The sequence below is a fragment of the Lepidochelys olivacea genome (assembly GCF_965140295.1).
Source record: "Lepidochelys olivacea isolate rLepOli2 genome assembly, chromosome: 6".
NCBI classification, from domain to species: domain Eukaryota; kingdom Metazoa; phylum Chordata; order Testudines; family Cheloniidae; genus Lepidochelys; species Lepidochelys olivacea.
The window spans coordinates 62,535,997-62,557,214 of NC_140416.1; the positions used below are offsets into that span (position 1 = coordinate 62,535,997).

The 21,218-nt window shown below is 42.3% G+C and overlaps 1 protein-coding gene across 3 annotated transcripts in view; it reads left to right on the forward strand.

The window, feature by feature from the left end:
• PCNX1 (pecanex 1) overlaps positions 1-21,218 on the forward strand; it is a 126,371-nt gene that overhangs the window by 88,261 nt on the left and 16,892 nt on the right. For all 3 annotated transcript variants that reach the window (XM_084631695.1, XM_084631696.1, XM_084631697.1), the window contains 11 exons: positions 1,981-2,122; positions 3,555-3,732; positions 4,400-4,508; positions 5,187-5,316; positions 6,534-6,592; positions 7,742-7,957; positions 8,412-8,665; positions 10,876-11,106; positions 12,547-12,647; positions 13,408-13,558; positions 16,702-16,932. In XM_084631695.1, coding sequence (XP_084487821.1) covers positions 1,981-2,122; positions 3,555-3,732; positions 4,400-4,508; positions 5,187-5,316; positions 6,534-6,592; positions 7,742-7,957; positions 8,412-8,665; positions 10,876-11,106; positions 12,547-12,647; positions 13,408-13,558; positions 16,702-16,932 — 1,802 coding nt within the window. The remainder of the gene's footprint in view (positions 1-1,980; positions 2,123-3,554; positions 3,733-4,399; positions 4,509-5,186; positions 5,317-6,533; positions 6,593-7,741; positions 7,958-8,411; positions 8,666-10,875; positions 11,107-12,546; positions 12,648-13,407; positions 13,559-16,701; positions 16,933-21,218) is intronic.

Consider the following 21,218-nt stretch of genomic DNA (forward strand, 5'->3'; position numbering starts at 1 on the left):
GTGCTGTGGAGTGTATTTGCATAAGCATTTGTCCCTGTTGATCAGTGCCTAAATATTTTAAACAAGATTACATGGCAAGCCAGTGGAAAAATCTATATAGAACCTGAGTTTCCTGACTCCTAGTTCCTGCTCCAATTGCTGAATTGGGCTAGTGAAAATACATCAGAGAACAGTCCAATTCTGCATTCAGATCTTGAGTTCACAGGCAGCCAGGCTTAGAGGTAAAAAACAATTTTTACTGAAGTTTATTAGTTCACACATCTCAGTGTTAACCTGAACCAAACCTAGCATTGCATGCAAGAAGCAGCAAATTGTACTATCACCTGTTTGAGTCATTTAATGGCAAATAAGAACAGCAAGGTCAATAACATTCTAGTAGCTCTGTAAATAGGAATTAGTAGATAGCTGAGTAGTAAAGAAGATGAAATAAATTTATAGCAAACAAGTATCTTGTTTCTTTACATAGTTCTAGAAGGGCTGTCAGATTTGTATCTAAAACTTCATCTCACACCAGAATGCATTTGTGGTCTTCTGATTAACCTGCACTTTAGCCAGGTACATTGCTGTCTCAGCACCAGTACCCATAGCTGCAGTTTTAAATTCCATTATTTCAGTGATTACATGTTCAAATAAATACAGTCAGTCTTTTGATTTGATATCAGATTTTTTTGATGGAAAAAAACCTACCTAAATACAATTTTATGGCTGAGAATTAACATGCACACAAACTGAGAAACACTTTTGTTGCCAGCAGGAATTATAATTAGGCTGCAGTGCTCACATGTTTGTAATATTGTCTCACATACTAATGTTCATATTTTTTTCTACATGTATATGCAAAATTAAAGCTATACATCAATATGAAATTTTACAGATCGTAATGTACCCTGGCTTGGCCCCTTGCACAGCAGAGAGAATTCACCTGAGGTAGGGCGGGCAGGCAGTAGTCTGCCCTCCCTAAGGGTTCTGCTTTGGGAGAGGAGCAACTTTAATTTCTGTTGGAGGCTCCAAAGAAGCCTTGCTACCAAAGGCTGCAGTGGAAATGTGTTTGAATCAGTAGGTCTCAGCTATCCTCACTCATTTCCTGGCTAGTGCCTCCCACTTTTCTGACTGTTGTGAACCCCTGTGGACTTCTCTGGTGATGGGGAGGTCGTGGCCACCTTGTACCTCTGCAGCCTCTTCCCAGCGGATTTGATATCACTGAGGGAGGGGCATAATTGAAAACTGACATAATCCAGAGCTGATTCCAGGCCTCTGTGTGTGCTGTCCTATAACCTTGATTTTTTTTCCCCATAGCTCTGTGTGTGTGTGTGTGTGTGTGTGTGTGTGTGTGTTGCTGTCAATAATAACAATGTTGTATTTTTTTTTTGCAGTTAAAGATCAAAAGAGGCTATTAGTTGTCAGTTTATAATTGCAGGATAATTAAATTCTTCTAGACTGTAGGAACATATGTCTGAAGCATTTTAATTCAAATATGGGTGGAAAAACATTTTAAAATCAAAATGAAATGTAATTTGATCAGTAGCTATGGTAACAGTTTCCATCCCTTCAGAAAAGTAACTCATGTTTGCTGATATGCAGAAACTGTAACATTTACCAAAATCCAAAACTATGGGCAACTTTATACAGATACGGTAGTGCAAGCTTCTCTCCGATGACATTCAGCCATGACTTGGAAGGATTGCTTTTATGGATGAGAAGGTAGTTCAGTCTGAGAATCCTTATTAGTCTTTGGCTTCTCTGCTGAAACTGGCAGGGAGAGAGCAGTTATTCACATATTGCCTCACTACTAAAGATTACCAAATCTTTGTGTGTGCCACCTGACAGTTGCCAGAGGGCCAGTACTTTTGGTGTCAGATGACCTAGACTGGTTTAGAACCACTGATCTGGAGCTGAAATGAACTGCATCCTATTACAAATCTCCTGAGCTATTTAGGCCCCTAGTATAATCTGTGATATCCTCTTTTGCTGTCCTGTTAGATGCTGCCCATGTAATGTGGTTTGAGAAACTTCATGTGTGGCTCCTCTTTGTGGAGAAGAATGTTATCTACCCACTGATAGTCCTCAATGAGCTCAGCAGCAGTGCCAAGAACATTGCTAGTCCAAAGAAACTGGACACAGAGTAAGTAGAAAAGATTGTCAGTAACTTGAGTGTACCCAATATGGTGGAAGAAAATGGCAAAGGGCGTCATAATTGACAGCTGCAGTGGAAGTATAGTTAATACGAGTTGCAATTAAAGCAAAGTAGTAATAACTAGTTTCTAGTGTCAGTACCTGGCAAGTGTATATGTCTGGATCACCATATGGCTTGTACTGAATGAATATGTAAACTTTTTAAATGCAGAAATCATAAAATTGAGTTTTCTGATTTGTTAAAAAGGACCCCTCAGCTCATGTCAAATGCTATGCAGATTTCAAGCCACAGAATTTTCTGGAAATGTATCAAATTGCAGATATCGGAGATAGAATAGTTCTGTTACCATCCAGCTTATCCATGCCAATGCAGAAATAATCCCTCTGGTATTTTGTCCATTTAAATCTTAAAAAAAACCCAAGCCATGATGTCATAGTTACTAGGCTAAATGCACCTCTCACTTCTCCTTTAGTTGTCATGTGGCGCCGTTTGGAACCACAGAGGAGTTCTGCTGTCAGACTGGCCTTTACTGCACTCGGTTGGCACTGTGATTATTCCAGCAGGTCTGACTGTGGCTCTGGTCCCTCAGAGAGATATATCAAAGGTTAATACAGTGACCAAATGGCCTCCTTAAAGCAAGATGATATTTATTTAGAACAACAGCCTTTTAGAGAAAACAGATCTTAAAACAACAAAACTGATTGTATGCATATCTAGCCTTTCCCTAAGGCTTTGGGGATCTGGGAAGACTTAACTTCTTTAAATTCCCTCTGCAGAATCTCTCCAGGTCAGCCAGTTGCCTCCTTAGTTTTGTAGGAATCAAATAACACTTGAAATGTTTGTAGCTCTTTAATTGAGTAACTCCCAGTTCTTGCAGAAAATGGTTTGCAACTCACTGGAGTCTGGATCCTTGAAGCTAACAGCTTTTCTCATTGTCTTTCAAGTGTTTTCTGGGGAGCTCTTGTCTGGGAAGCCATTGTCTCATCTTCATACACAAACCTCATTGAATTTGAGCATTATAGGTGTATGATATTCCATCACCCCAATATAGGTTAGTCCAGTATCATACAGCAAATTCTAATGACCAGTGCACAATAAACGTTCCTTCCTTGACCCTGTCACAGTGTTCATAAAATTATTGCCTCTCAGTATTCATGACATCATTACATATCAGCTCCACATCTGTCACACGTGGGTTTTTTGCTAGATCTCTTAGGAAGACTATCCCACAGACTGTGCTAATATTGTTATTGTAGAATGTTGATTGAATTCAGAATAATGAAGGAGAGACTATAGTCATAACCTAAAGAAACATTAACATGTCTATTAAGCATTGAATGTGAAGAAATTGCAATTGCTTAACAGCAGGTAAGCAGTAGACTGCAGATGAGTAACTTTTCTTTCTGTGCTCCTTTTGTAGGATTGGCGCTTTAATGATCACCATAGCTGGTTTGAAGTTGTTGCGTTCCTCTTTCAGCAACCCAACCTGCCAGTATGTCACTGTTGTTTTCACAGTGCTCTTCTTTACATTTGACTACAAAAGTTTTTCTGAGACCATGCTGCTTGACCTCTTCTTCATGTCCATACTCTTCAGCAAGGTAACTTTACACAAAATTACACACCCTGAAACTGAGTATTTCAGATCATCATATTTGAGAATCCAAGGAATGAAAATCCTACTGGTGGTTATGTAATCTCCCAGGTCATCCATGCTATGAATAAATGACCATATACTATTGGATAGCTGGGAATCTCTGCTTCCCAGTATTAATGTTTTGGCCTTGGCATGTGTTAAGGTATCTGTTCTTTTAAAGTCCCAGCACTTCCTTGGAGCAGAGAAGATGTGAATTATGTGATTTAGTATGGCTAGATGCACTTCGGCAGACCAGTTCAAGTGCTTACAAGACCAGTAGTTTTCCAAAGCACTGATAGTGAACCAATGAGATTGATGGGGGCAACTGTGTTTTAGCCCAATATTTGGTTCTAGTTTTATGACTAAAACTGTTTACTTTTTTCCCAAAATTATGTTCTACTGTAGTTTGAGACTCGTTTAATGTTTATCTGTTTTACTGTAGTGATTGTTCAATATCTATATAAAGGAGTGTTTTTAACAAATTAATACAAAATTATATTGGTAAGTGTATATCTTACTGCAAGTCAAAATTATATGCATTTTCCGTTGAGAAGTTCATATGTAAAACACTCTGATTTTAGTTAAGTCACAAAATGATTTATATATTTTATCTTCTCCCCTTTTCTCTCTAGCTTTGGGAACTCTTTTATAAATTGAGATTTGTGTATACTTATATCGCTCCTTGGCAGATCACCTGGGGATCTGCTTTCCATGCTTTTGCCCAGCCCTTTGCTGTGCCGCGTATCCTTTGAAGATTCCAACTTGTTGTTAATTACATCTATTTATACTTTGACTCTTACTGTATTATTCTTAATTAATTAAACCTAGAGAGTACGTTATCCTGCCTAATGAATGTGATTGACAACTATATGCACTTGCCGTCTGGATATACTAGTAAAACTAGAACAGTTCCATCACAGAAAAGACCTAGACTAGGTTATTCCATTGGAAAAATTGTAGGACTGACCAACATTTCCCTTTTTTCAACAATTATCTCCAGTCTGTAGTTCATAGTTTCAAGCGTCTTATCCGCAGATAGAGACTTGCACTTCGTTGACTGTCCTGGGTCGGGTGTTGATTCTCATTTAATACAGAAGTTCCAGAATAAGAGTTGCCATGTGCAATTCTAGTCTTGTTTTTCCTGTTTGCCAAAAAAAAAAAAAAAATGGTGCCCCTTATTGCGGAATAATTTTTTCCTTTATATAATACATGAGGGACTTGGGAGAACTTGCTTTGTTCTTACTTGGTGCCAACATCGGTGCCTCACTTTCCCCTCTCTAAGATGGGGATAATGATACTTACTTTCCTTTTTGTAAAGTGTTTTGAGATCTGATGATTTAAAGTGCTACATAAGAGCTTGGTGACATTGCAAAAGAACCACGCGGTAGTCTTGGCTTCCTTAACCCTGTCACCCCACAGATTCTGCAATGTTGTTTGTCCAAGCGGCTGTGTCAGCTTTCTTCTCCACCCCACTGAACCCCTTTCTGGGAAGTGCAATATTCATCACTTCATATGTCAGACCTGTCAAATTCTGGGAAAGAGACTACAAGTGGGTGAAGTTAAGCCATTAAGAAGCTATCTCAGCTCTGTTTAATAGAGAAAGCTGTGACTGAATGTGGTCTTTTTGTTTTGCTGTATTTCTAGGTGCTATGATTTTTTTTTTAGAGAGAACTTGTTCATGGCTTTTAATACTTTCATACAAGTATATTATTTTTCTGAAACATCATAGCAGCTGTTTCAACGCTGACGGTGCTTACACTTCATTCCTGTCATATAGCTTTTATTTACACTACACTGAATAATTTAAGCTCCAAAATGACAGAAATTTTAAGGGAAAATTGAGTCTGAAAAGTGACTGTATACAAAGGGCATTTGAGGGTTCCTTATTTGTATTAGTAACTCCACTTCACATTTGCTCATTTTACAGGTAAAACTTTTTTTTTCCTAACGCCCAAAGCCAAAAACTCATCCTCATATCTTAGTCGATGTCAGTTCTTGGCTTATGCACCACCACCAATATAAAAGATTCTTCAGGTAAGATAGTACCTTCAATTAAACCTTCCCTTAGACTGAAACAGTGGGGTTGTGCAGGTATCATTGCGGTAAGAATCTTTTATTGTTGATGTTACCTGAGCCAGAAAAAACCCAGGAATGGCAGGATGAGCTTGTAGTACTAGCATTTAAGGGGAAAATCATTTCACATGTAAAATGAGCAAGTTTCATGTCGAGTCACTGGCAATAAATATCAATGAAACCCACTTGTCAGAGTTGAATACTTTCAAGACCTTGCTTTTAAAACCTGGTGTACAAATTTGGGTTTCTCCTTCAGCCAACATAATGGCAGTTTTTGGGTGAGGAGAACTAAAATGGAGCAGCACTTATGCTTCTTAACTACTAGTGCCACGCTGAAAAGTCAACTTTGAGCGCAGCCAAGTGTTAGCTTTGCTACTTCTATTGACTTCAATGCAAGTAACATAGCTAAAACTTCATGCAGAACTTAGAAACTATCTACCTTAAGTGGCTTTTTGTGGGCAAAGGTGAGAGCTTCGGTGTATTAGATTCTAACACTACTACGGCTAAAAGGCATTGTTATGTACGGGCAGGATTCTAAGTTGAATGTAAAGAAGAATTGCAGGCAAAGCTTTCAAAGCTATTCTAAAAAAATCTTTTCTTTGGTACAGCATCATTTACAACTCCGTTCTCTGTATTCTCCTGTCGTACGAAAAACTCTTAAATATGTTTTTGTTTTAATTTTGTTGTCTTCAGCACAAAGCGTGTGGACCATTCAAACACAAGACTCGCTTCCCAGCTTGATAGAAATCCAGGTAATACTCCTGCTTTTTGGTTGAAATGGTACAGAGTGGAGGTGTGAGTCTGTCATGTACAGATATTACTAACATGAAAGGGACACACATCAACTTCCATTCTGTGTCTGGGAACTCCTTATGACAGAAATAAAAATTTGTTTGTATATCAAGGTGAGGTTCACCTCCTACACTGAATGTTATATGACTGTAGTACACGTCGCTCAGCTTATAATTGGGTTTCTTTTAAAGTATTTGACTTGTGTGCATTTATATACACAGCACCTGTGAAGAACACTTCCCGCCATTGGTGAGTGGGTGGAGGTTGGGGAAAGGACGCCCCCCGCACTCACCGATGGCAGGAAGAGTAGTGCCGCGGCTGGGAGCTGGCAGAGTGGAGCAGGCTGGGGCCGGGCTGCTCCGCTTCCGCTGCTGCCGGTGAGTGCAGCGGGGGATCCCTTTCGCCAAGCCCCCTCCTCCGAGCGACACGGCACGGGCCGGGGTGAGGGAAGTGGAGCGGATTGCTCCCAGCCCCCTGCTAATCACCTGAGCCACTCTGTGCCTACGGGGCCCCCAAAAGTGCCCCCCCACAGCTCCTGCCTCCCAGACCCGGGGGGGGAGGGGAGGCCTGCTTTACCACGTTGTATGTGAACCCGTGTTCTATCAGGTCAGGTTATATCGGGGTAGAGGTGTACCATATACTCTGCCTTGTTTTTCTTCTTTCTATGCCTACCTACTTCTCCCCTTCCTGTTGCAGTACCCGCACAGCTGTTTTGTTTTCTGTGGGGTTTCTGAGTGCTATGAACAAGGGCAGTTTGGGAATGGAGCACTGCTTAAAGGGTGTCTAGGTACCAGGGCGGTTGCATCCTAAAGTAGTGCTGCTGATAGCTGCTTGATTCCTTTGTGCCTACGTTCTTAAGCATAAAACACTGCATGGAGTGAGGCATATGGGAGTAGTGTGAGTGAAACGGAAGGAGTGGCTTGGAGATCACAAACAAAAAACCAAAACTGATTAACCTATCAATCCATTCAGAATGAATTTCAGTTAGTTGAATAGTTGCCTCCATAAAAAGAGATTGAGATCTTTGAAATAACATTACATTCACTCCTATATTTTCTTGATGGCAAAGTACAAGTTTTAATTGATAGAAGCTTGGGTTTTTCCTGTAGGTTCAGATGATAACAACCTGAATTCAATCTTCTATGAGCATTTAACCCGTTCCCTTCAGCACAGCCTGTGTGGAGACCTGTTGCTGGGACGGTGGGGGAACTACAGTACTGGGGACTGCTTCATCCTAGCTTCTGACTACCTCAATGCACTAGTACACCTTATAGAGATAGGAAATGGTCTGGTTACCTTCCAGCTGAGGGGGCTTGAATTCAGAGGTAAGAGTTCTGTGCTTTGATTACCCATTTGATTGACTTGCCAAATTGACTCTTTTTTGAAAAGTTTAACTTATTTACAGTTTGGTTCTCTAAACCAGTGGCTTTGAACTTGGGCTTCAGGGTCTCTGGTTTTCTCTCACTTACATAAGAGGGGACACAGAATTCTATAACAGAGCTAATATAGGTTTCTCATTACATTTTAATGTATTACAGGTACAATGATTGACACTTACTCTCTTTTCCTATACCTGAGTTGCATGTTTGAATATAGAGTGGTAAATTAAAACTAAGCAATTTTAATTTTTTTCATTAAATAGTTAAGCTAGAAACAGTAGTTTAATTTACCTGCTATTAACAGAAACATAACTTGTGATGTATTCTCTCAAACTTTTTAAAATATCAATTATCTTCAAATTAGTCATCTAAATTCTTACTTTTCTTAACATCCCCTAAGGCACTTACTGTCAGCAACGAGAAGTAGAGGCCATCACTGAGGGGGTAGAGGAAGATGAAGGGTTTTGTTGCTGTGAACCTGGCCACATCCCACATATGCTTTCATTCAATACTACCTTTGGCCAACGCTGGCTGGCATGGGAAGTGCTTGTGACAAAGTATGTTCTGGAAGGCTACAGCATCACAGACAACAGTGCCGCTTCTATGCTTCAAGTCTTTGATCTTCGGAAAATTCTCACCACTTATTATGTGAAGGTATGGCTCTGCACCTAGCAATCGCGGCTGTGGGAGAATTCAGCTGTCCTTTAACATAATGTTATTTTGGGGAATTGGAAGCATGAACTGTTAACACTTTGTGTATATATAGTGTCTTTCAAGTGGAGGATTACACAATGCGATATAAGCTATGAATACACGAATCTCTCATTCACCAAAGGAGAACAGCTGGTTTGAGGGTATGTCTACACGTTGAGCTGGGGGTGTGATTTATAGCTAGGGTCCTACCAATTCACAGCCATGAAAAATGTGTCAGAGGGGAGACCAGCGTTTCTTAAACTTGGGGTCCTGACCCAAAAGGGAGTTGCTGGGGGGTTACAGGTTATTTTAGGAGGGTCCCGGTATTACCACAGTTACTTCTGCACTGCCTTCAGAGCTGGGCAGCTGGAGAGTGGCAACTGTTGGCCGGGCACCCAGTTCTGAAGGCAACACCCTGCCAGCAGCAGCGCAGAAGTAAGGGTAGCAATACCATACTATGCCACCCTTACTTCTGCACGGCTGCCTTCAGAGCTGGGCAGCCAGAGAGTGGCAGCTGCTGACTGAGGGCCCAGCTCTGCAGGCAGCTGCGCAGAAGTAAGGGTGGCAATACCATACCCTGCCATCCTTACTTCTGTGCTGCTGCTGCTGATGACGGCTCTGCCTTCAGAGCTGGGATCCTGGCCAGCAGCCGCCGCTTTCCAGTTGCCCAGCTCTGAAGGCAGCGCTGCCGCCAGCAGCAGCACAGAAATAAGGGTAGCAGTACTGCAAGTCCCCCTACAATTATAGAATCATAGAAGATTAGGGTTGGAAGAGACCTCAGGAGGTCATCTAGTCCAACCCCGTGCTCAAAGCAGGACCAACTAAACTTTCAAAATAACGTTTTAACCTCCCCCCACCACCACCACCAACTCCTCTTTGCGTCAGGACCCCTACAATTACAACACTGTAACATTTCAGATTTTAATAGCTGAAATCATGAAATTTATGATTTTAAAAATCCTCTGACCATGAAATTAACCAAAATGGACCGTGAATTTGGTAGGGCCCTATTTATAGTGCAAGGAGCTAGTGTGAGTATGTCTCCTCGAGCTGAGAATCACGCATCCAGCTCCAAATGTAGACATGCCTTGTGGTAAATGTAACATCTATTTTCACATTTGGACAGCCATGTAACACAATCTAGGACAGAGAATGACTACTGTATCCAACTGAAACATCAGTGGAAGCTTAGGGTACAGAAGGTAATTACCCAAATATGAATTTGGCCAGGACAGAGCCAAAGAAGGAAGAAAGTCCCGTCCCCCCACCACTACATAATATCCAAACCCCAAAACTCCTCCTTGCTGTTCGATTGATAGCTTTGAACAATCATTTTCTTTGTTTTAGATCTGGGTCAGTGCACCTTTTGTTAAGGTTATTTGCAGTAAGAGTGCAGGAAAATGTTGTTAAAAATATTTCTGTAATTAGTTATTGCAAATCCAAAACTAAAATGGGCCTTTTTGAACCTGGGGGAATGTATGGAGCCTGCCATGCTCTCATTGCTTGCAAAGGATGCAAGTAAATACTGTTTTGTGTTAATGATAGGAAATTACACTTGTGATCTCTTCAATCCCAAAACTCTCTATTAAGTATGTACAGGCACCATCTTTGAAATTCAGCTACCTCTGGGATGGAGGAGTGGGGGCAGAAGGCCACTGTCATGCACATCACTGCATAACAGTGGTAGAGGGAAAATATTGGCCAAAGACTCCGTGGAAAATGTCTCTTTCTGCAGAAAGATGATAGTTGCCAGATCTTCACTGGTCACCCTGAGCCAACAGGCCTCGATCTCTTCAAAAGATCGATATGCAGACTGTCTCAAATACGATCATAACCTTTCATACTTCTGAGGGGTAAATAAATCTGGCCTTGAAACACTTGTCAGACTTATGGTTCACATTTAGAAGGCTCTTTGCTGCCAGAAGAGCTTGAAGTTTGTTTTTTCTTAACTAAAAACATTAAATTCAGTCCTTTTTAAAAAACATACTAAACAAACAGGCCTGTCACAAATCCCGCACTAATTAAACCTGTGCACTTTCAAACAGTGTGGGGTGCTATTTCCATCCTCGTGTGTAACAGAGAAATACACAATTTAATACAACAAATTAGATTTAAATTATTTCCTGGATATGTAGTATAGGTCATAATATTTTCAACTTGTACCATTTCAGGGCATTATCTATTATGTCACAACCTCCCCCAAGCTGGAGGAATGGTTAGCTAATGAGACAATGCAGGAAGGATTACAGCCATGTGCAGACTGCAACTATGTTGATGTGGACCCTACATTTAATCCAAATATTGATGAGGATTATGACCACCATCTAGCAGGGGTCTCCAGAGAGAGTTTCTGTATGACTTACCTCAACTGGATAGAGTACTGCTGCTCCCGAAGAGAAAAGGTAAGCATGACTGAGTGACCAGAACTATTAAACTTTTCTAGGAAAGTCTCTTACATATGTTCTTTGGTAGCATTGGATTTAACTGTCTATTGAAACTTATATTTCAAATTGATTTGTAGGAAAGTGTTACATTGGGTTTGGGTTGATGAGTTAATGCTTTGAGCTTGATCTCTTGAGACCAAAGTTCAAATTAGTCTTAGATTGCAAGTAGTGTATTATGTAGTTGGAAGTGCACTAGGGAAAGGAAGAGGCGACCAAATCACACAATATAATTTGGCTTGATTGGGCCTCTGTTTAGGCAGAGAAGAATGATCTTAGAATAGCCATGGTTCCCTAATGTTCAAAACAACCCTAACTGCAAAATAATTTCCTCTATAGTACGTAAAATCAACTGCTCAAAGCATTGCTAGGTACCTCATGGTCAAATTTGAAGCTCTTCTCTGGACCACTTCATCCAGATGAGCACTTCATCTCCTAGCCTCTTTGTCATCTCTCCAAACCTCCCGCACCCTTTTAAGGAAGTTTATACAAAAGTGTGTCTAGAGAATTACACTGGCATCTGGCTGCTTATTTAAATTCTCAAATGTGTGGTTTGACCATGGATAGATGTGGTCTTTCAGGGAGTGGGTAAAAGCATCTCCTGATCCTTTTCGATTTAGTGATGTACCTGGGTCGTTAGAGTTGGGGAGCTCCACTGGAGGTAAGTGACTAAAAGGAGGCCTCTTCTAGGAAGTATAATATTTGAAACCTTTTTTAGATGTGGAGAATGGCCATCAAAGAAAACTGTCTGCCTGTATTACATGATCATCACTTGGCAATTATTTTGTGCGGGTGGTGGAAAGCAGATATAATAACTTGGATACACGACATTTTACTGCCAAGAGAATTATCTTTATAATGAAGTGCTACATCAGTAATGTTGCTTTACAAAGCATCACACAAATGGCTTTTTGCTCTGGGTGTTTTGATGAGTGGAAGCAGTCTACATACTTCTGAAGTAAACTCACAAATATATATTAACTTTTAAGTGAGAGATGTATGCCTGGTCCATTAATATGCCTGTTACATCTCTGTTCATCAAGACTAGTCTTTTTATGAATCAAACCTAGAATTCCAGAACAGAGTATGCATGCAGGATAGTATGTACATTCATTCAGCTTGCAACTAATTCAAATGGCAAATGTAGTGCTTTTTTGTACAAATCTTATTAGTAAGGCAGCGTTTACAAAGCACTGTAAGAACCCCTAATTTGAATTCAGGTGCTTCTGAGTGCCAACCCACTTTTATTTAACATAAGTGCCACTGGAAGTTGATTTCTGGTAGCTTTCTGTATTTGCCTTTTTGTCACTCCTCCTATCAGCATACACTTTGCTATAGTATGAATCTCTCCCTATCTTCTCAACATGACTCTTTATTTTTTTATGTATTTATTACTACCAGCCGCTGGATGCAGATAAAGACTCCTCCTTGGTGACTCTTTGTTACGGACTGTGTGTTCTGGGGCGGAGAGCTTTGGGGACTGCTTCCCATCATATGTCTAGGTAATACTACGCTCTTCTTTTCAAGGATTTTGGAGGAGGGGATCCTGCGAACATCTAGGTTTGGGGTAATGGCTAACTCTTCATACAAAAGCAGTGTTCTTCATGGACCCCCAAAATGAACAGATACTCTAGGCCACCCTCCTTCATAAATATTGTGGATGATCCAGTGAAGATGTGCCAAGATTCAGCAAATGAAGGATGCGGAAGACTTGTAGCCGAACATCTCACTTCCTTAACTAATGGAAGTTGAGAGTGGTGAAGTGGAGGGCCTTCATGCCTTTCTTGTCCATGATACCTGCTGAAAAATGAGCAAGATTAATCAAGTTTTGAAATTGAACTTCATTCCTTGCTCAAAGCATGAAGCCTATATATAAAAGTTCATGGAGGACTATTAGCCAAGAGGATGAGGGATGCAATGCCATGCTCTGGGTGTCCCTAAGCCTTTGACTGCCAGGTGCTGAGACTGGATGACAGAGAATGGCTCACTCAATAATTGCCCTGTTCCGTTCATTCCCTCTGAAGCATCTGGCATTGGCCGCTGTCAGGAGACCACATACTGGGCCAGATGGACCATTGGTCTGACCCAGTGTGGCCATTCTTATGTTCATATGTGTACAGAGGAATATCACAACTGTACCTGTCTCTACAGTTCAGTGTTACATTATGTAAATCAATATTTCTACTGATGTAAGGAAGGGATGCTGTATATGGAGGTTTTTAAATATGTTAATGTTTTGGGGTTACTTTCCATCCCAAACAGTAATTTGGAATCTTTCCTGTATGGGCTGCATGCCCTGTTTAAGGGCGACTTCCGTATCTCTTCAGTCCGAGATGAATGGATCTTTGCTGACATGGAATTGCTGAGGAAAGTGGTGGTTCCCGGAATACGCATGTCACTGAAGCTACATCAGGTAATAAGGTTAACGGGGGATGTATGTTTTTTGGCTATGTCCATGCTGATTGATTAAATTGTGATATATGGAGCAGTTTTCCACACAGCTTGCCTGGCCAGCATAGCAAGCTTTAAATCCTGTTTAAGATAAGTGTGTTGGGTAGAGCTAGCTAAGTCTATAATATGTTTTTAAAGACAGTGTTTTAAATGTTTATAGGGCTAATCAAACTGAGGTGAAACCATGTTCAGTTAAGACAGTATAATCTCTGCCTCGTCAAACTCATTGGCTTGCCTGACTGGCCCTGTTCCCTTTTTGGGAATTCATTCATTCAATCATTCTTCCTTCCCCTCTCTGTGTTTTGAATAGCTCTAAGGACATGAAATCCTCGCTTGTTAAGTGCCCCATGTCAGGCACAGACATTCTACTGACAATATTACCTATTAGATTGGTATCCACACTGCCCTTCTGCCCTATGTCCATTCTCCTACCCACGGCTGTATCCTTTCTTACTTCGTTTTCTTCTCTCTCAAAGAGAAAATCTGGCGTGGAGATTACCTGGACATCTCCCAACCATCTCCCCCGAATTCCTAGTTTAAAGCTCTCTTGATCAATTGTGCCATCTGCCATCCTAGAAGTCTGTTTCCCTCCTTACTCAGGTGAAGTCCATCCTGAGAGAACAGTCCTCTGTCCATGAATGCTTTCCAGTGGCCATACATCCCAAAGCCCTCCTTATAGCACCACTGCTTGAGCATCTGTTGAGCATCATAATCTTGTGTCACTTTTGTTGCCCTTCTCTAGGAAAGGTAGAATCCCACTGAAGATCACCTGAGCCTTGATTTCCTTAAGCGTCTTCCCCAGCCTGGCATAGTCTCCCTTGATATGTTCCAGCAAGAATCTGGCCGTATCATTTGTTCCCACATGAAGGATAATCAATGGATTCTTTCCCACTCCCGTTAGGATCCTCTTCAGCCTCAGGTCCACATCCCGTATCTTAGCACCTGGCAGACAGCACACCCTTCTGTTCTCTGGATCAGCTGTTGTTACAGGCCTGTCTATTCTTCTCAGTAATGAATTCCCAATCACGTAGACCTGCCTTTTCCTGTGATGGTGTGATTCTCCAGTCTATCCCCTGTTTCATCTGGCTGCAAGTCCTCTTGATTCCTATTGTCCCTTGCAATCCTCTGCAACCCATACCGTATCCTCCTGGAGCTCATATTTGGTGGTGTTATCTCCATTGACTCTCGCCCTCTTCCTAAAGGACTATCTGCTCTTCTCTTCTTCCTTGCCCTCTCACCTTCAGTGGCCACCTGCTGTGCCCCTTCTTCATTTTCCGCAAAACTGTTCCTGAGCTCTGTTTCTCCTTCACTGCCAGTCTTTTCCTCTGCCTGGTTCTCTTAGTCACATGAGAATCCTCACCCAGCAGTATCCCCTCAGAGTTCTTCGGTCCTGTTTCCATCTGCAAGTCTGATCTTTTCCCTTCAGCCTCCTCATGTCTTTGCTGCATCATCCGCTCGAACCCCCTTCTAAACTCAACCAGAGTCTCCTCCTGCATCTTCAATCCTCGGATCTTCTCTTCCATCAGCCCTATCAGGCGGCACTTCATGCAGATGAAATTATTTTCAGGTACCCCCTCCAGGATCATATACATGCCACAGCTTCTACATCCAGTCATCTTCATTGTGTCTTCCACTACTTGGGTCACTACCACTGCTACCTCTGTGTCTGTCATAGCCGTCTCACCTAAGTCCTGTTAGTCTGGGAAACACAAACCAAACCAAAACACCACAGCAAAACAAACCCCCAACGAGCACCAAAACACCACACATTCCCTTCACTAGCCTGTCTGTTCCTTTACCTGGCTCTTAATCTTCCCCCGCAAACTCACCTTACAAATTCCCACTCAAACTCCCGTTTACAGTTCTGTTTGCTGGCTCCTGTGCTGCTGCAGCTGTCTTGCATGCTTGCATCACTGCAATGTCCAAAAGTCACCAAAAACTATCATGCAATGGCATAGCAATAATTGAGTTAGCTTGTTCCATTAGATCATGGAATTGTCTTAATTTAGCAGTGTATATAAAATGAGAAACGGTAGGTGTAAATGCAGAAAAGAACTTCAGTAGAGTAATATAAAGTAATATAAATGACAAAGCCCTGGCTGGGATGATTTAGTTGAGGATTGGTCCTGCTCTGGGTAGGGGGTTGGACTAGATGACCTTCAGAGGTCCCTTCCAACTCCATATTCTATGGTTCTGTGGTGAAAGTGGCAGGATTATAATTTACGAATCCTGAAATATTCTCAAGATATTACATAGGCCACTACAAAGTATGCACCTGAATATGGAGAAATGAGTGAATATACACAAATATGCATACAAATATAAATGTTTTTAAACACAACCCTTTGAACTAATACATAGTACAGATAACTGGTGACTTTTCATTTGCATTGTGGTAATGCTCTGAAGTATCTCCACTCAGGATTGGGGCCTCATTGTGCTAGGCACTAAAACAAGCAAACAAAAAAAAAGAAAAACCTAAACATGGTCTTCGCCCTTTGGAATTTAAATCTGTACTTTTGTATCAGAAAGAGCCATAACTTAATACTGAATGAGGCCTGTAAATATGTGGCTAGCAATAGTATGATGTTTTGAATGCATGATGAAGTATACAGGATGTTTTGTCTGAAACTCGATTTCTTTTTAGTGTGTGACTGCAGGTCGGTGTTGAACACACATTCATGTGTTTGTTTTTCTTACTGTAAATGAGACCAACCGTTGAAAAGAAGCCTCTCACTGAATATTCAGTATTTTACTTCTTTGGCTTTAAACTTCAAGGCTTCTGAGCTCTGGAGTAGTTTACTAGAACCAAAACCTCTCCGTAGGCAATGTGACTAGATGCACAATAAAATCAGCATAAAAATTATAATAACTAACTGTTACCAGTACTAGATAAATCCTTCGCACCCCCAAACTTAAAGAAACATTTGATGTGATGGATATTGAACTCATCTAAACAATGGTGGGAATCTGTTTTTGATTATTGTAATTTTGTTCAATGCATTATTTATAGTTTCTGAGGTCTGAAATCTCTACTTTTTTTTACTCCTTTAGCATCTATGACACTAAGCCATTCTCAAATAATGCTTTTATTTTTGAGTTCAGGATCACTTCACTTCCCCAGATGAATACGATGACCCTACTGTCCTCTATGAAGCCATTGTGTCCCATGAGCAAAACCTGGTTATAGCACATGAAGGGGACCCTGCCTGGAGGAGCGCTGTCCTTTCCAACTCTCCCTCCCTGCTTGCCCTCCGCCATGTGATGGATGATGGCACCAATGAATATAAAATCATCATGCTGAACAAGCGTTATCTCAGTTTCAGAGTAATCAAGGTGTGTGTTCATTGTATATGCACATTGAATGGACATATGATGTGCTGCTTCATGCTGTTTTAGAATTTAGGTTAATCATTACAGAAAACTACTACTTCAGCCCCACCCGTTACCTTTCTCAGTAAGCGGTCACTGCTTGGGCTGTCCTAGAGTACTTAATTGGTTATCAAGATAGTGCTTTCCATGAACATTAAATATTGACAGAAAAATAAGTGTAATGTCATCTCTAAAAATACCTAGTGACAATATCAGCAAAACACAATTTCAGCAGTCCTTTATGTTAGTTTCATTGGACCTAATTGTTTATCTTCTTATTGCCCTTTTCTCCAGTATGTGTATGAGGTCTGGAAAGTGTCTAATACCTTGTAAAGTCAGCATAATATTCCTATTGTATAAACATGGCCCCGTGAAAGCATATCCATATTGTGACTTGTACTATTGGTGGCAATTTTGAATTTATCTACATTTAGATGACAGTGATAAATGTAGCCTTACTCTGACTATAGCTTTACTTCCGCCCCTTCGGTATTTACACAGCTGCCCCCTCTTCTGAACAAAGCTTAAGCTTTCCTTCCAGGTCTCTCCATAACTTTGGATTTCAGATATATTTCCTGCTGCTCCCCTTTGTCCACTCAAGTGTCATTCTTGATATGAAGCAGATAAAAGGTCCATTTATTTTCTATGTATCCCCCTCCCCCACCCCAAAGGTATGTGAGAGAATCCTAAATTAACATATGCCAAACTGCCACTCTCTTCAAAAACTAGAATCCAGCTCCTATTAGAGGGCCCACCTGCCATTCCGTATTTGTGCATGTTATTCTGTACTGTTTGCAGCTTGTGCCTATATACTGAGTCCTTTGAAGCAGGGAGCGTGAATGCTTGATGGTTGGTTGTATAGTGCTGTGTACACTTTATATGCTCTATCCACAATAACGTAATTCTTCTTTGAGTGCTTGCTCATGTCCATTCCAATGTAGGTGTGTGCTTGCCATGAGCATCGCCACGAGAAAGATTTTTACCTCAGTGGTATCCGTCGGCTCTGCTGCTCCCTGGAGTCACTCTCTCATAGCTTTGGTATAAAGGACCCTGCTGACCACCCAATTGCTTCTTACAGCCTGCAACAGTTGCTGGAACTTTGGCTCATTCTTGCTGTTGCAAGTACTCCTTAGTGAACTTTTCTCTACTCTTATTGTATATAGTTGATTGTATTTACTAGTTAAGTTTCAGTTATTAAGTTAGTTAGTTAGGAACCCTGTTAGTGGGGTTAACTGGCCCACTCCCAGAACCAGGGCATGCCTCAGTCTCCAGGTTTCAAGCCTTGTGAATCTTGTCACAAGTCTATGCCTGTGAGTGACCCCCCAGACACTTGGGGCAGCTGGAATGGAGAAGCTCAGCTGTGTAGGGATTTTAAGCCTGCACCAAGAAAAATAGAGACGCTAGACTCCACTCTATCCTCATGGAGGCAGCACTCTGACCTCCATTGGAGCAAGGCCACTTGGACTCGGCACCGAGTACGTTGGCCTCAGTAAGAAGCACCCTGGTTTCACTTTGGGACATCCGGTGCCATTCTCCAGATCCAGCACCAAGGTGAGATGCTCCGACCATGCCTAAGGAACCTCAGCACCATCAGTCATCCCCGGTGCCAAACAAGGATGTGAATGCGAGAGAGCCCAGGCACCGTTCACTGTCACTGATGCCTAGGAAGAAGCAAAGGAAGACCAACAGAGGCTGATCACCTACACTGAGGTCAGTGGGACACAGAGACGCTGCTAAGGTGTGACCCACATCGGGCTGTCCTCGGGCTTGCTGCAGAAGGTCCAACAAACTTTGCAGGACCTGCCATTTGAAGGTACGTCAATCTTTTCAGAGTGGAAAGACTCCAAACTTCAGTTTTTAAGAGTCAAGGGCCACGTCCTTGGGCCTTCATACTGTGGCCCCAGTGAGGAAGCACTATAGCCACAGCAAACGACTTGCATCTTCCTCCCGCCTGCTTGGCAGGACTATAGCAACAGGAAGAGCAGGGGCTACAGCAGGAAAGCTCCCCCACAGCCTTCATCTGTAGCTGCACTCCCAGACGCTTGGTGGGGTCAAAGCAGGCTTTTTGATGGGACGCTCAAGGACGATGTACCAGGAAGAGTTTATGGATCCAAATTCCTCAGATTTTGTGGACTGGTTATCCCACTTCAATAGGGTGCTATGCATGATCGCAGTGGGATACATCCTTCAGTTTTTTTGTTCCCCTCCTTGCCACCTACCCTTCCCATCCCTCTTCAGGGACCCTTCTCACAAATAACTTCTAACCCAAGAGGTGCAATCGCTCTTAAGAGTGGGATCAGAGCTAAGGGATTGAGGGTTCTACTCCTGATATTTCCTAATCCCAAAAGCCAGTGGCAGTCTCAGACCGATTCTGGATCTGTGAAACCTCAACAAATTCATAAAGAAGCTGAAATTCCACATAGTCTCCTTGTCCTCCATCATTCCCTCCTTGGATTCAGGGGACTGGTACACTATCCTTGACTTAAAGGACGCATATTTCCACATTGCCATCTTTCAGGGACACAGAAGGTTCCTTAAATTTGTCATGAACTACCAATTTACGGCACTCCCATTCTGTCACTTGGCAGTCCCTCAGATATTCACGAAGTGCATGTCAGTTGTTGCAGCCTTCTTGAGGAGATAAGGGGTTCAGGTTTATCCATACCTCAACGATTGGCTGATGAAAAGTCGATCCAGACTCCAGGTAAAGACAGATGTGAGACTAATACAGTCGACCTTCCAGAACTTAGGTCTGCTCATAAATGCACAGAAATCCACCTTCTTCCTGGTCCAGAGGATAGAATTCTTCAGGGCAGTTCTGGACTTGGTACAGGCCAGAGCTTCTCTCCCAGAAGCACGCTTCCAAGCAATAAAGAAACCTACAGAAAGCCTCAAGAATCACCCTGTCATCATGGCAAAAAATTGCTTACAGCTCCTGGTCCACATCACGTCTTGCACCTATGTGGCTCATCACAAGAGACTTCAGCCCATACCTCTCCAAGCATGGCTGGTGTCAGTATACTCGCCAAACCTAAATCATGTAGACTCAGTCACTACAGTTTCCCCATTGGTGATTACTTCCCACGATTGGTGGCTAGACCTGCTAACAGTGTGCGCAGGAATACCTTTCTCAAGACCCCCAATTGTCAGTCTCTCATCAGACTTTGGCAATGGGGTGGTGACCTCACTTGGACTTCCTCAGGACTCAGGGCCTCTGGTCTCCAGAAGAGTTTTTGTTGCACATCAATGTCAGAGCGCACAGGGCAATTCGCCTGACCTTCCAGGCATTCCAAACCCATGTAGCAGGCAGGTGCATGTCAGTCTGTACAGGCAACACAACAGCCATGTTCTATATCAACAGACAGGGCGGAGCACGCTCTTCTCACCTGTGCCAAGAGGCACTTTGCTTATGGGAATTTTGTATAGCCCACTTAATTCACCTCAAGGAAACCTATTGCCAGGTTCTCAGAACCAACTTACCGATCACCTCAGCAGGGTTTTCTCCAACCACTACACGTGGTCCATCCACCTAGAGATCCTACAAGTCATCTTCCGGAAGTGGGGAACTCCCCAAATAGATCCATTTGCAACGAGGTGCAACAGGAAGTGTCTCCAGTTCTGCCCTTTCCTGGGCCACAGTCCAGGATCTCTGACAGATGTCTTCCTCTTGCCCTGGATGGGACATCTGTTCTATGCATTCTCATCCATTCCTCTCATACACAAGGGCTTGCTGAGGATCAGGTGGGACAGAGCAGGAGTCATCCTGATAGCCCTGGCCTGGCCACGCCAGCACTGGTTCATGACACTCTTGAACCTATCAGTAGAAACGCAAATCTGACTACCGCAGGTTCCAGACCTAATATCCCAGGACCCCTGCGTCCCCCAAACCTCAAGGCTTTTCATCTTATGGCCTGGAAGCTCATGCTCCGGACTGGTTCGAGAAGCTCTTTTAGGGAGTAGAAAACCGTCCGCTAGAACTATGTACCTGGCAAACTGGAAAAGGTTCTTGATCTGGTGAGTGCAGAAAGGTGTCTTGCCCATGCAATCATCAGTGCCATTCATTCTGGACTGCTTGCTACACCTGAAGGAGCAGGTGCTGTTGGTTTAATCGATTAGTGTCCACCTGACTGCAATTTTGGCTTTTCGTCTGTGGGTGAATGGCTGGTCCATCTTTGCAAACTCAATCTGCAGTAGGTTTCTCAAGGGACTTGACAGGTTGTACCCCTTGGAATCTCAACCTGGTGTTCTCA